Source organism: Squalius cephalus (genome assembly GCF_949319135.1).
Source record: "Squalius cephalus genome assembly, chromosome: 10".
Classification (NCBI taxonomy): domain Eukaryota; kingdom Metazoa; phylum Chordata; class Actinopteri; order Cypriniformes; family Leuciscidae; genus Squalius; species Squalius cephalus.
Genome location: NC_137131.1, coordinates 43351903 through 43366695, shown reverse-complemented (window position 1 = coordinate 43366695; position 14793 = coordinate 43351903). Strand labels below are relative to the sequence as shown.

Below are 14793 nucleotides of genomic sequence, written 5' to 3'. Positions count from 1 at the left end.
GTGCAACGTTTTGTCATGAGGAAGAACTTTTTCCATTTGCCTCTATATATTCATGCAACATAGATGACCTAAGACATGAACTTCACCAAATGAAAAGAATTCTGGAGAGAAAAGTGCAAGCTGGCATACAGAAGCCCACTAGTGTTGTAGATTTGACTGTACTTATTGAGCCATTTAAAGAGGTATTTCATGAGCTCTTTAGATTGTGCAAAATTGCTGTTGCCATTCCCGTGAGTACAGCTACATGTGAACGCAGCTTCTCTACTCTCAAACTAGTGAAGAGTTACCTGCGCTCAACCATGAATGATGAGAGACTGAGCAATCTAGGTGTCTTAAGTGTGGAGTCCAGGAGAGCCAAGTCTCTGAACTTTGATGAATTTGTAAATTTCTTTGCTTTAAACCACAATAACCGTAGAATCAAACTAATGTAGGTTGTTTGTACTAGTGTAACTAGTGACATGTAATTTGGAGAACAGCTTGTCTTAAGTGTGGAGTCCAGGTGAGCCAATTCTCTGAACTTTGACGAATTTGTAAATTTCTTTGCTTTAAACCACAATAACCGTAGAATCAAACAAATGTAGGTTGTTGTACTAGTGTAACTAGTGACATGTAATTTGGAGAACAGCTTGTAAGTTTGCTGAATTTACATAGTTTGCACTTGAAATAAAATTCACTTCAGTACATAATTGACATGATTTTCTGGTCCTTTTTAAACTTTTTATTATCATTGGGAGATATGTATTCTGTTTTCAAAGTGAATTTCCTAAGTTTTATTTGATTAAATAACTTGAGGGTGAGTAAAATTTTGAAATTTTAAAGATAAAATCACTAATCTCTTTGAGTCACCAGAATCTACTGTTAAAAATAAATAATCCACCCACAAACCACCTATATTCTTTGATTTAGATATATGCATCTGATCATCACATTACAATTATTCACATTCTCAGTGTTAAGCATGATAATATGGTAACATATCACACTGAAGTGTGATGATTAAAAATGAACATTTATTTAAAATAAAAGTTGTTTTGGCAAAATTACATTTCCTTAATAGCCTAAACAGAGACTTTACTCCCTTCAAACTTAAATTGTCAATGTTTCATATACATCACTGTTAGAAAACACTCTAAATAATTTTTTGTACCTTTATAAAAGGCTTTTTTTTTTCTAAATGTTTGCTCCATCTTTCATTTCAAAGTCTTAAATTTGATCAATATATTCAATTAAAATAATAAGACACTAGGCTGTTACCAATCAAATTAAATAATTTACATTGAAAAATTATAACTGTATTAAATTAGACTATTTTAAATATTTTTAAATATACAAATAAGGAATGATGAAAAGAATGATACTTTATGAAACTAAACCGCCAGTAGGAGGCGGCAGGCGACCGTCTTAATGAGCGAGTCATTGAGTCATTCATTCAAACGATTCGTTCAATCGGCTGATTTATTCAGAATGAAGCAGTTTATGAATGGGTCATTGAATCTTTGACTCAACTGATTCGTTCAAAACGCTGAATCATTCAGTAATGCTGCTGCAACAAGAGTTGCTGTGAGATACGCGATGGTACTGCGGTGATCTTTGTTTGGAACTATTTTCGCTGCTGAAACAGAACAAAAACAGTCATTGCGTCAGAAATGTAAGTGACTTAATTTTAACTATTTGTTTGTTGAACTGTTATGAAATCAGTCTCGGTTTCAGACTTGATGGCATTCTGGAAAACAGCCCTCCGGTCGTGTGTAGCCTAGGCTATATTGTTTCTTAACTATAATATGTTATAAATAACTGCGTGAGCCTCAACAGCGCAACATTGTTACCGTCAGTACATTAGGTAGGAATATATTATCATCAACTATAGGCTATCAATCGCCACTTACATTAAATTAAATAAAACAGAATCATCCTCACGTTTTCGGTGATTCCCTAGTTATTTTTTATTTTATATTAAAATTAGTTTTAATCAGGGCATTTGTCCGGATTGGCTACAATTCTCTCTCACTTTTCCCTTAAAAAAAAAAAAAAAAAAAAACACGTGTCCTGGACAAGCGTTATTGTCGAGCCCTGATATGCTTTCCTTGATTTGTTTTCCCTGAAGAAAATTACGTTGTTGAAAACGAAAGTAAAAGAGTCAAGCACGTTCATTGCGTTTTACCGTAATGAGAGTTCCGTGTCTTTATTAAACTCAACACATTAAGTGCCATGTTTGTTTGCAAAATTATGTTTTTTTGTGCCACCCCAAAGTAACTACTGGCCCCTGCCTGGCCACCCCTATGAAGAATTCCTGGCTCCGCCACTGTACTACGGAGATGGCGATCGTCAACTTCATCTTTACAGCTGTTGTTGCTGTTAATAAACTAAAAATAATAGGCTTATAATTTTATTAAACAATAAATTAAATGAAATTTTTATTGTATTAAAAAAGCAACAAAAAAAATCCTGTTTATCAATATTGTGTGTGTGTGTGTGTGTGTGTGTGTCGAAATAATTTGTCCGCAGCTGCTCAAAAAAAAAAAAACCCACTTGTCAGTGTTTTGTAAGGAACAGGCAAATATGTTCAATATAGCAGGAGACATTTTAATTGTTTACTAATAAAACAGTTATTTTTTATGTCAGTGTCGGCTAGACAGAAGAAGTTGACGACTCGCGATCTTCGCAGCGCTACCACATCTTTAAATCACTATTAGTAGGCTATTATTTAAGTTAACAAAAAATACATAGACCTACACCACAAAAACTAGTTGAGGATAAATTCGTTAAAATTGGGCGATTCCAGTGAATGGACGTGACATTTGCAGTCAAAACTTAAAATAAAAATTCTCAGAAAAAGCATTTATTTGAAACTCTGAAAGCAGTCAAGACATTAGAAAAATATCAGTCTACACATGCGTTTTATATTTAATATGAGGGAAATACACATGTGACGTGACACAAAAAAATCTTTAACTTTTAGGTGGCAAAATATTTTTTAGTAATTCTATAAATTACACTGTGCAAACCAAAATATATATACCCACCGGATGAATAAAGATCGGCCTCCACAGAAAATTAAATTTTATATTATTTTTATTTTATTTTTCGTGTTTGCATTTATGTAAAAAACAAAAAATGTTACGGACGTGACAGTTCTCCATTACGCACGGACATGACTGCTCTGAAGCGACTTTAAAAATTGCACAGAGACCTCAAACAGAAAGCACAAAGCCTTTCTTTAAAGTGAATTTCGTTTTTTTATTAATTTTATCTTAATTTTTATCAATGTTTCATCTGGATTTAATAAATAAGAAGTAGCCTAGTCTAAATATAGTAGAAAATAGATAATCATGACACGGAGGCGCGGGCGAGTGAACTGGACTCTTGTCTCATAAATGAACCGAAACTCAGCGTAGGCTACTTGCCTCATAGACCTGAGAAATAAAGCTTGAAATGTCTACTTTTAAACATGCAGAACAATTCAAAACGAAGGAAAACAGACTGCTTTCTCCTTATGAAATGTGCATTTCTCTCTGGCGCGTTCTGAGAAGATCGCGACGCATCGTCAACTTCATCTTTGCAGTAGACACAGAAAACACTTGTTTATTAAAAACAATTAAAATGTCTAGCTATATATGACATATTAATAATCATTACTTTTGCCGGTTCTTTGTGACAGCTTTTAGATGCTTTATTCGCAACGCCACACACATGTTGAACGAGTCACAGCGCATCAGCACCGAAAACATGATTTTTTTTTTCAAATCTAAAATAAAAAATCGTGATACGAAACGAATCGTAGGTTTGGTCTATCGTTACAGCCAGATGAGAAAGCAAGAGTTTATGGTTTAAAAAACAAACAAACAATGGCTATCTGAACATCTTTGCCAAGCGCAAACCAGTACAGAATTAGTCTAATCAATAAATTATCGGGGAGGGTCATGCCTTTTTTCACAATCATTTTGGAGGGTCATAGAAAAAATTATTGCTGGCGAAGGGAGGGTCATGTCTTTTTTGACAACAGATCTCAAAACTCCTCCGGTGGCCCCTTAAATAAATAACGAACAGTCCCTTATTATCTTTCCAGAAGAGGTCGACAAACACTCCCAATGTAAGATACTTCGAGCTGGATTAAAAGGGTTATGCACAGATGAAATTGCGAGTAATTTTGAATTTAAGTTGAAAGAATGTGAGGAATGTGCTTAAATATTTATTGATTAAATCTAGTAATTTAAAGGTAAATAAAACAACAACAAAAAATCTCCCAAAATTGCATTAAAAAATATTATCAAAATGAAATAAAATATGCTTTCTGGACAAAAAAATAATTAAGTATAATTTTAGGGCCCGCGAGGTTATGATGTGTTACAAAGTGCGGGGGGAGGATGAGGGAAAAGTTCAGTGAAAGGTCTTCACAGTTTGACCCTGTAAAGAGAGACTAGTGAAGGTCAGGGGTCAAATGTGAAGTTTGACCGTTTCCTGAAGAGAGTTCGCCGTAGAAAAAGGGAACGTTCTTAGAACTTCAGCAAATGTTCTGGCAAGTTTCCGTTCCAATAACGTTCGATCAGATATCTGGTCTTTAATAATGTTCTCAAAACATCAGCACAAAGACATCATCTACACATCGTAGACAACGGACAAAGACATTACAAATGAGCAGTTATATTAACTTATTTTTTATTGCAAACACAAACTATACAAATACATTTACAAAGTGCATATTTGAGCAGTTGAAGAGGGCGGTGTCATCCGAAGGCCGAGAGCGCCCACTGCTTGACGTCTGTGGGGCATTGTGGGTATTTCTGCAGCGCCTCCATCACCTGAGTGTGTTCCAGCATCAGCTTCATCAGCTGATACTCGCGCTGGACTTTACACACACCCGAGTCTACAGGGCGAACCAGCTCCAGCTGCAGGAGGTGCTCAAACGCCTGAACACACACAGAGAGAGAGACAAACAAATACAGGCACACACACACACACACACACACGCACGCACACGCACGCACGCACACGCACGCACGCACACACGCACACACAGAGAGAGAGACACACATACACACAGAGAGAGAGACACACACACACACAGAGAGAGAGACACACACAGGCACACACACAGACAAAAACACACATGCACACACACACACACACACAGAGAAAGAGACACAAACAGGCACGCACAGACACAAAAACACACAGAGAAAGAGAGACAAACACAGACACGCACACACATACACACACACACAGAGAGACACAAACACAGGCACACGCGCACATACACACAAACACACACACACACACACAGAGAAAGAGACACACGCAGGTGGACAAACACAGGCACACACACGCACACACACAGAAAGAGACACAAACACAGGCACACGCGCACACACACACAAAAACAAACACACACACACACACACAGAGAAAGAGACAAACACAGGCACGCACACACACAGAGACAGAGACACACACAGCGAGACAAACACAGGCACACACACACACGCACGCGCACACACACAGACACACAGAGAAAAAAACACAAACACAGGCACGCACGCACACACACAGAGACACACACACAGGTAAACGCATTAAAGTGTGGATACTGTCAAACACAGTACAGTCAGAGTCTCCTGAATGGAATAAACGCCTGATCTCAGATGAGCATCAGATAGACAGAGCATTAGAAGAGGAGCGCAATCATTCAAACCTTAATGTAAATATTTACCGTTGTGTGTGTGCAGTGGTTAAAACACCACTGTACTCGTTCTGCACACGTGTATCAAACCAACAAACACCCGTACTGTAGATTTCCACAGCGCTACACCACTAGTGTGAACTCATGAGTTATTAATGTCTGAGGATGAAGCACTCACTGACCTTCATCACCACAGGCTTCTCAAACTTGTGTATGGAGTGAGACTTCCTCTGGATGAACTTCTTGAACTCTGAGGGAACGACAGAACTTGAGCTGAACATGAACATTCACACACACACAATCTCCACTTGAGATGAGCAGGAGGACGGCGTACCGTTGTGGATCATCTGGAAGTTGAAGGGTTCTCCATCGTACGTGTCGTTCAGATGTTTCATAGCGATGATCAAACACAGCTCCAGGATAGACAGACCTGAGGAAGAGCGATCGAGAGTTAGAGACGAGTGTGTTCCTGCGCTCTCACACACACACACACACACGAGTGTGTTCCTGTGCTCTCACACACACGAGTGTGTTCCTGCGCTCTCACACACACACACACACACGAGTGTGTTCCTGCGCTCTCACACACACACACACACACGAGTGTGTTCCTGCGCTCTCTCACACACACACACACACACACACACACACACACACACGAGTGTGTTCACGAGTCAGTGTCTCACCGTGGAGGACGTTTGCTTTCGAGTCGGCAGAGATCCAGCGACCGGCCTCCAGCAGATCAGCCTCACAGAGAGACGGGCGGGACACACACACTCGACTCACAGCCAGAAACTACAACACACAAACACATGATCACACACGAGCACAGGCCAACAGTTCACACACACACACACACAGCCAGAAACTACAACACACACACAGCCAGAAACTACAACACACAAACACACCATCACACACGAGCACGGGCCAACAGTTCTCACACACACAGCCAGAAACTACAACACACACACACACACACAGCCAGAAACTACAACACACAAACACACCATCATACACGAGCACAGGCCAACAGTTCACACACACACACACACACACACACACAGCCAGAAACTACAACACACACACACACACACAGCCAGAAACTACAACACACAAACACACCATCACACACGAGCACGGGCCAACAGTTCTCACACACACACAGCCAGAAACTACAACACACAAACACACTAGGACTGTCACTTTTGAGAAAAATCTAATTCGAACGGGTATCAAATATCAAGCAATATATTCGAATATCTACGAGCCCCCCTGAAAAACAAAAAACAAAAACACAGTAACGGAGATTCAATCACAGTACAGTCATAAACAGGACTCAAGCCATAGCCTGTCTGAAAAATAATTTTTAACTTAATGTTTGAAACAGCAGGTTATCAACTTAATCTATATGAAGTGCCAATATGCACTATGCATAGCCAATCACAAAATTAGGCTAACGTTACATGGAAAAAAAGGTGGCGACCGGTTGTGCAGTCATACGATGTTGGACGCCTGGCCGTCTGCTTTGTCTCTGACTCCGCTGCCTCATTTGGATGGTGACTTGAAAGGTGAGCGCGAAGATTGGATGTCAAGGATGCGCAAGTAAACCATTTTTTTTTGTTGCAAATTCGGCAAACTACCTTATCTTTAATGGTTACCGTATTTTCCGGACTATGAGTCGCATCAGTCAAAAAATGCGTCATGAAGAGGAAAAAAACATATATAAGTCGCACTGGACTATAAGTCTCATTTATTTCGAAATTTATTTCACACAAAAAAAAATTGTCACGGACGTGAGCGCTCTGAAAGCGGCACTAAAAGACTGCTTTAAAACTTTCACAGAGACCTCAAACAAAAAGCACAAAGCTTGTCTTTAAAATTTAATTTCGTTTTGTATTAATTGTATCTTAATTTTAATCAATGTTTCATCAACCAATTGTCTGGATTTAATAAATAAGAAGATATTTATAGTAGAAAATTAAATATAGTAGAAAATATTGAATCAGGACACGGAGGCGCCGGCGCGTGAACTGGAGCTCGTCTCATAAATGAACCGAAACTCAGCGTATAAGGTAGCCTACTTGCCTCACAGACCTGAGACATATATAGAAAGCTTGAAATGTCTTCTTTTAAACAGAACAATTCAAAATGAAAGAAAACAGACTGCTCTCTGCTTATGTAATCCGTATGAAATGTGCATTTCTCTCTGACGCGTTCACTACTGCGAAGATCGCGAGTCAGCATCGTCAACTTCATCTTTGCAGCCGACACTGACACAGAAAACACTGGTTTATTAGAAAACAATTAAAATGTCTCCTTGCTATATTTGACATATTCATAATCATTACTTTTGCTGGTTCTTTGTGACAGCTTTTAGATGCTTTATTGGCAGCGCCACCCTTACATGTTACATGAGCAGCACCGAAAACATGGAGATTTTTTTTCTTTTTGGGGGCATTTTGTTTGTGTTCAGGCTTTCTCAGTTGTCTTTAGGTTAATGTTTCAAAATTTCCAGACACTACTTTTTAGATGAGTTGGGGTAGAATTGTCCGTTCAGGCTGGCCAATCTGTGCGTTATCTTCCATTTTCAAAACAAGCTGGCTTTTGGCTATTATTCGCTTGATTTGGTCATGGGCCTACGCTACAATACGTTTAGAGCGCCCGCTACTGGATGAGATGGCAAACAATAAAATAAAAAACAAACGGTCTAATCACAGACTGTAAAAAATGCGCTACACATGGCACTTTAAAAACCGAATAGTTTATTTATAGTTCCATTACGGATATTTCACGTCATGTTCTATTGCATATTTGAATATCGAATAAAAAGTGACAGCCCTAAAACACACCACCACACACGAGCAAGGGCCAACAGTTCAAACACACACACACTCGACTCACAGCCAGAAACTACAACACACAAACACACCATCGCACACGAGCACGGCCAACAGTTCAAACACACACACACACACACACCTCCAGCTGTGGTCTGAGCGAGAGACACTCACCAGCAGTGAATGCAGAGAGCGTAAGTCTTTACTGGAGTTAAAGCTCCTCTTCAAAACCTCCTGAACACACTTATCTTCACACACTCTCTGCAGGAGAACACAGACAGGTGAGAAAACTGACAGTGTGTGTACAGAGTGTGTGTACGGACGGGGTTAAACACATCCATTCTTAAATCCCAAGATCTTTTATCCTGTGCTGTTTTCAGCTGATGTGTGAACAAACTTCACTAAATATTACAGTAGTGGCGCCGGCCATCCAATAATAAAAGTGAGCTCCTGTTATGCAGAGCCTCAGCTTTCATACGGTCTCATGATCACTCTTCCTCTTTACAGCAGCAAACACACATCAGAAGAAGAGTCTGTACCGTGAGCACTAGGTGTGTGTTACGTCATTACCGTGACGCTGCGGTTCCACTCGGCGGAGAACCTGTGGTCTGGGAAGTCCTGAGGCAGGCGGAGCTGATGGAGAACCACGTCCACATACTGAGCGAAGGAGAGCGAGCTGAAGAGATGAACCTGTCTGTGAGAGAACCGAGACTTCACTCGCTTCTCCAGCAGCTCCAGCACGTCCTGCAACACACACACACACACAGCAGGAGGATCAGCTGGGGATGCACGGTTATGACAAAAATCAGAACTGTCGATTACTCCCTTAAAGCTGCAGTCCGCAGTTTTTCCTCTTTGTCGCCACCTCTGTTCGAAATCTGCAATTGCAGTTATTGGCGGAATTATCAGCTTTATGTGGGTTGTGCCTCGGCACGGCATAGCACGGATGAATCCAGTGTTTTGAGGAGAATGTGTGGCTGTCAGTCGCCGCCGGTGTGGATCCTGGCATTCGCAAATCACAGATTCTACTTTTGGGAAGTGTGACCAACATAAGAATTTTCACTGTAAAATGTCGTCTAACCAAGTAACATCCACTTTGTTCTGACCAACTAAGGGGAAAAAAGCATTGCTGTAAATCACGCTGATTAAATCTAATGATCGCTTACCATATCAAGTCAAACCGTGCAAATTATTGTTCTCAAATTGTTAATGTTAACAACATCAGCATTGCATGACTACATTTAATGCCCTTCCGATATTTGTCCTTGTTTTCGCATGGGCCGGTTGCAGTCTTTTTTTTCTTCTCCGAAGTCCGAAGTCTTTCGCGTTTTACAACGGGTGAATCTCCAGTTGGTGATTGTCTTTGAACCTTTCTGGATCCATCATCAAATTGATAAGTGTAATTATATCAAGTGCTGTGAGAAAAGGCTATAAATCTCCAGCATCCTCACACTCATAGCCGACTAGCCGAGACTCTTCTTTATGTGGACAGATTTTGAACCCAAAAAAGTTACGGACTGCAGCTTTAAATGTAATTGCGATTATTAATTACAATTATCACAATTTACATTTAATGATGTTTTGAATAGCTTTTTGCCATTGTTTGAAGCGACTGCATGCCATAGTGTTATATCAAAACACAAGATGAAAACACTCTTCCTGAAAAACTTTTCTTTGCTTTTCTATAGCATTAAGCCTCAAATGTCAAATATATATATTTTTAAAGAAACCAAATCAAAGTAAATATATGCATGGTATTGTAATGTTAAACTAAAACTAACATTAAAACAATGGGAAAAACCCTTAAGATAAGCTGTAGGGGAAAAAACACATCTTAAACACAGAGAATAATGTAAGTGAACCTTTTTTTGTAATTGCGTCTTTAAACGATTACATAATTGTGGGATCCGTAATTGTAATCGCGATGACAAATGTGATGAATTGTGCAGCTCTAGTTTCAGTACATCACCTGATGTGTCGGAATAATCAGCGCTACAACAACCAATCAATAACTAATCAAAATAGCATACAAATAATTTCAATGGTTCTTTAGAAATATGTAAAAAATGAAGTGAGTTTATGCTTAAAACAAGAAAAAATGGGCTCATAAAAATAAACCTAATTTAAAAGGAAGAGACTTAATTCAAAAACAAGATCATTTTTCTAAACCACTGATGTTTTCCTTAATTTAAGCATTATCTCACTTTTCTGGTACAGATTTAATGTCTTTAGTAATTTTACATCTCAAGTAAATGTATCTTGATTTAAGAATGTTATTTGTAATGAAAAACAAGACAAAGATACTGAGAAAGAACATATTTTTTGCAGTGTACACCATTGTTTAAAGGAGAGCCCTGGGTAACAGTGGGAATATTACATTACATTAGAATATTAAACAACAATAATGATGACAGACAGTGCCGTCGCTGGTGGGGTGCGAGGCCCTGTGCGAACTTGAAATGCGAGGCCCTGCTCTTTGATGTGTATGCTCAATTGCGCATGAATTACAGTCACACGGACGTAACTGTTCTAATTCTTTTGCACGCATAATCTCGCTGCAATACGTTTTTATCAAGTAGAATAATACAGCATAATCATGCACATAGTCTCAGCTATGACTTTTTGCTATTTATTTAAAAAAAAAATCAACTGTGCGACCACAAATGGCTATAGGCCTACATCAAGTCAGCTCGAGAATTTTCATCAAGAATCCGCCTACCTAAATAACGTGTATCTTAATGGTCCAGCGGTAGAACTTTCGCTAACCCGACACAGAGGTTGTAGGTTCGAATCCGGTCTCGTATAGTTTTATTTTTCTCGTATAGCGTTAGTTTTTTTTTTTCTCATCAAAACCGATTATGTTAATCAGTGGTTGTATATCAAACAGGGACACATTTGTGTGCATTATGTTAGAGTATCCACAACGGATTGAAGCGCGCGTCCAAATGAAGACAGTGCGTCGTGTGCGCAAGCCACACGAGAAAACACTGTATCCGCGCCACTGATCGCAGCGGCAACGAGCACTTTGATCACTTGATTTACAAAACAAATTTCAGCGCTAGATCTTCTCTTATTAAAAAAAAAAAAAACGAACAAAATGAATGCTCTGGATATGTTTTATTTATTTGTAGAATTGTTACATTCGTGCCGCGAGATGTTTTAAAAATGGTGAAAAAAAAAAAAAAAAAAAACAGCAGGATTGCGAGGCCCCCTATTGGCGCGAGGCCCTGTGCGGTTGCACAGTTCGCACAGTCTATGCGACGGCTCTGATGACAGATTAAGTTCCAGAAACAATAGATGACAGGAAAAGTTATTTTAAAGGAATAGTTCACTTAAAAATTAAAATTCTGTCATCATTTACTCACCCTCATGTTGTTTGAAACCTGTGAGTTTCTGTCTTCTGCTGAACACAAAGGAAGATATTTTGAAGAATGTCTGTAGCCAGACAGTTTCTGGACCCCATTGACTTCCATTGTAGGAAAAAAAATACTGTGCAAGTCAATGGGGTCCAAAAACTGTTTGGTTACAAACATTCTTCAAAATATCTTCCTTTGTGTTTAGCAGAAGACAGAAACTCTTACAGGTTTGAAGCAACTTTACACCGTGTGCTAACTAAACTTTTATTTTCCATGTTAATCAGAGAGTTTGTCCTATCCAGCCGCGACGGCGACACACGACGATTCTATTTTAGAAACGGGTTCTATTTTTCTGCGACAACAAACACAGTGTGGCGATGATAATCTCAGGCACTGTTTATGTGCTTTATTTAAAGGTGCATTGCGCAAGTCTCTGAGTTTTTGCAGAACTATGCCCCCTCTGGCGACAAGCGAAACTGCAACACTGCAACTGAACGCGCATGACGTCACGCCCAGTCTCAAATTCCGACACGAATCCCTCTTATTTATTTTACTGTACAGGATTATAGAGGCAATCGCAGTGATCAGAGAAGGCTCATTCAGCCCATCAGGCAATTGTTTAAGCATGTATGGGTTAGAAAAACGGGTATTTTTAACATGAAATGTTGCGCAATGCACCTTTAATGTTTAAAGCATGTAATGTGACTTTGAATATCATTTAGTGCTCCAGCTTTGTAGCTGTAAAAGCAACAATGGATAATTCACCTCAGATCTTGAAATTAAACAAATGGAAACAAGAACCTTCAAATGTGAACAAACAAGTGTATTATTTGACAAAGATTGTTTTAGTAACTCAGTAGCCTATGTATTTTTAATAATGTTTAAATGGTGTAATATTTGTGAATCTGATTATGTACTTATCCATTTTCTTGCGAATGCCGCCAAGATTACTCTCTGGTGCCGTACACTCGCCGCAAGACTCCGCCCACACGCTGTTCTGATTGGCTGTGGGTTTTGATTGATTTTGACGCATCTCGCGTCTAGTGTGGACACGGTGTGAGGAGTAAATGATGACAGAATTTTCATTTTTAAGTGAACTGTCCCTTTAAGCGTGTGTGTGTGTGTGTGTGTGTGTGCGTGTGTGTGTGTGTGTGCGTGTGCGCACCAGTCTGCAGGTCAGTCCCACCACAGCGACGGGCGTCTGCGCAGACTGGGACACGTCCAGTAGATTATACAGCAGCGTCTGGTTCTTATGATGAGCGAACAGATCAAACTCATCCAGCAGGAACAGCACAGGACGACTGCTGCTCCGGTCACCTGACACCAGCACAACACACACCAGCACAACACACACCACGGGGAGACACAACACACAACTACTCAATCACTGCAGGTAAATACTGCTGAAATCACACATTAATACTGGATGAAAAACTTCAACTAAATGTTGCTTTGGCAGCTAAATAAAATAAGTTCAAGTTGAACTAGTAAAATTACTGAAAACAAAACTAAAATAAAAATAATTTCAAATTAGAAATATTAAAATAAAATAAAATATTAAAATAACAATAAAAAAAAATCACAAAATTACTAAAACTTTAACAAAAACAATTTCAAATTAGAAATATTAAAATAAAATAAATAAAATATTAAAATAATAATAAAAAAATGACAAAAATAAATAAATTAATAAAACTTTAAAAATAAAAAGAAAACTGAAAAACCAATTCAAATTATGAAAAAATATAATAACAGTATATTGATTAGGGTCGGTATTTGAATTGTAGCGTTTCCGATTCTGCCTTTCAATTTCGATTCTTATCGATTCCCATTTTAGATTCTAATTAGGTAAAAAAATATTAAGCCAAACATTTATTCTGTGTATTTTTGCATGAATCCCAATCCCATGAAGCATTGCGAACAGCATAATCAAATTAAAACCGATGGAGGAATATAAAACTACTCATTCTATAAATAAAACAATATATTTGTTTGTATAATTGTATTTATAAGTTTATTTCAAAATATGCGTATATATTTAAATATTTCACAATTTTCAGAGTATAAGGAGATCGACTCGATTACGTCATTCGCGGAGCTTCGTGGGAGTGGGCGGAGCTAATGAACTCTTTTGGCACATTTTTCATGTTTTGACTCTGATTGGTGGAATTGTCTATACTGCATCATGGGTAATGTAGTTTTTCTCCATGAATTCTGCTGTTAAACGATTATTTTAAAGCTAAGTTGAACTAATTTAACATAAGTAAATAACATTGATTAAACTCGTAGCTCACACTAGGGCTGCTGTCTTAAAGGGTTAATAAGTTATCATTAAATATAAATGTATCTATGGAGTATTTGTGCACTATTAAGAGTTCTTCTGTGTCTTCTTCAGCTTGAATGGTTTAAAATCACTTTAAAATGGTTTCCGATTCCCAGCGCTGACAGTGTTGAAGCCTCACCTCTCTTGAGAGCTTCCAGAAGGAAAGCCAGATTCTCTGCAAAACTCCCCTAAACACAAGAAAATCTGCATTATGACATCACTGTTTCAGAGAATGAAGACGGAACGTTGGTTTCTGGGTAAATTATTCCTGTCACACTCACAAACACTTTGTCTCCTACGACGTTCTCCAGGTGCAGCTGGCGGGTGATCTCCTTCAGGGCGATCTTGTCGTCCGTCTGCAGAAGACCTGCGCTCAGAGAAGCGTGTGTGTGAAGACGTGATGATGCGGCGTCTCAAGTCTCAGATTAACAGCAGAGAAACACACGCATGAACTCACCGTTGAGCTCCACTAGAAGAACGTTCTTCTGCACTTCCTTCAGACTCATGAGCTCTCTGAGGACACAACCCAGCAGCTGCTCACACACACACACACACACACACACACAAAAGCACACACGCACACGGCTCTAGGTTTCA

The 14793-nt window shown here is 38.9% G+C and overlaps 2 protein-coding genes across 4 annotated transcripts in view; both read right to left on the bottom strand.

The window, feature by feature from the left end:
- Window positions 1-14793, bottom strand: part of LOC307165431 (G-protein coupled receptor 4-like) — a 706289-nt gene that overhangs the window by 618452 nt on the left and 73044 nt on the right. The gene's annotated exons all lie outside the window — the stretch shown is intronic.
- orc4 (origin recognition complex, subunit 4) overlaps window positions 4639-14793 on the bottom strand; it is a 13354-nt gene continuing 3199 nt past the window's right edge. For all 3 annotated transcript variants that reach the window (XM_079883021.1, XM_079883022.1, XM_079883020.1), the window contains exons 5-14: window positions 14654-14729; window positions 14478-14563; window positions 14336-14384; window positions 13039-13190; window positions 9088-9261; window positions 8692-8778; window positions 6364-6472; window positions 6012-6107; window positions 5860-5927; window positions 4639-4907 (exon numbers count right to left, since the gene is read on the bottom strand). In XM_079883021.1, the coding sequence (XP_079739147.1) occupies window positions 4725-4907; window positions 5860-5927; window positions 6012-6107; window positions 6364-6472; window positions 8692-8778; window positions 9088-9261; window positions 13039-13190; window positions 14336-14384; window positions 14478-14563; window positions 14654-14729 (1080 nt within the window). In that variant the 3' untranslated portion in view covers window positions 4639-4724. The remainder of the gene's footprint in view (window positions 4908-5859; window positions 5928-6011; window positions 6108-6363; window positions 6473-8691; window positions 8779-9087; window positions 9262-13038; window positions 13191-14335; window positions 14385-14477; window positions 14564-14653; window positions 14730-14793) is intronic.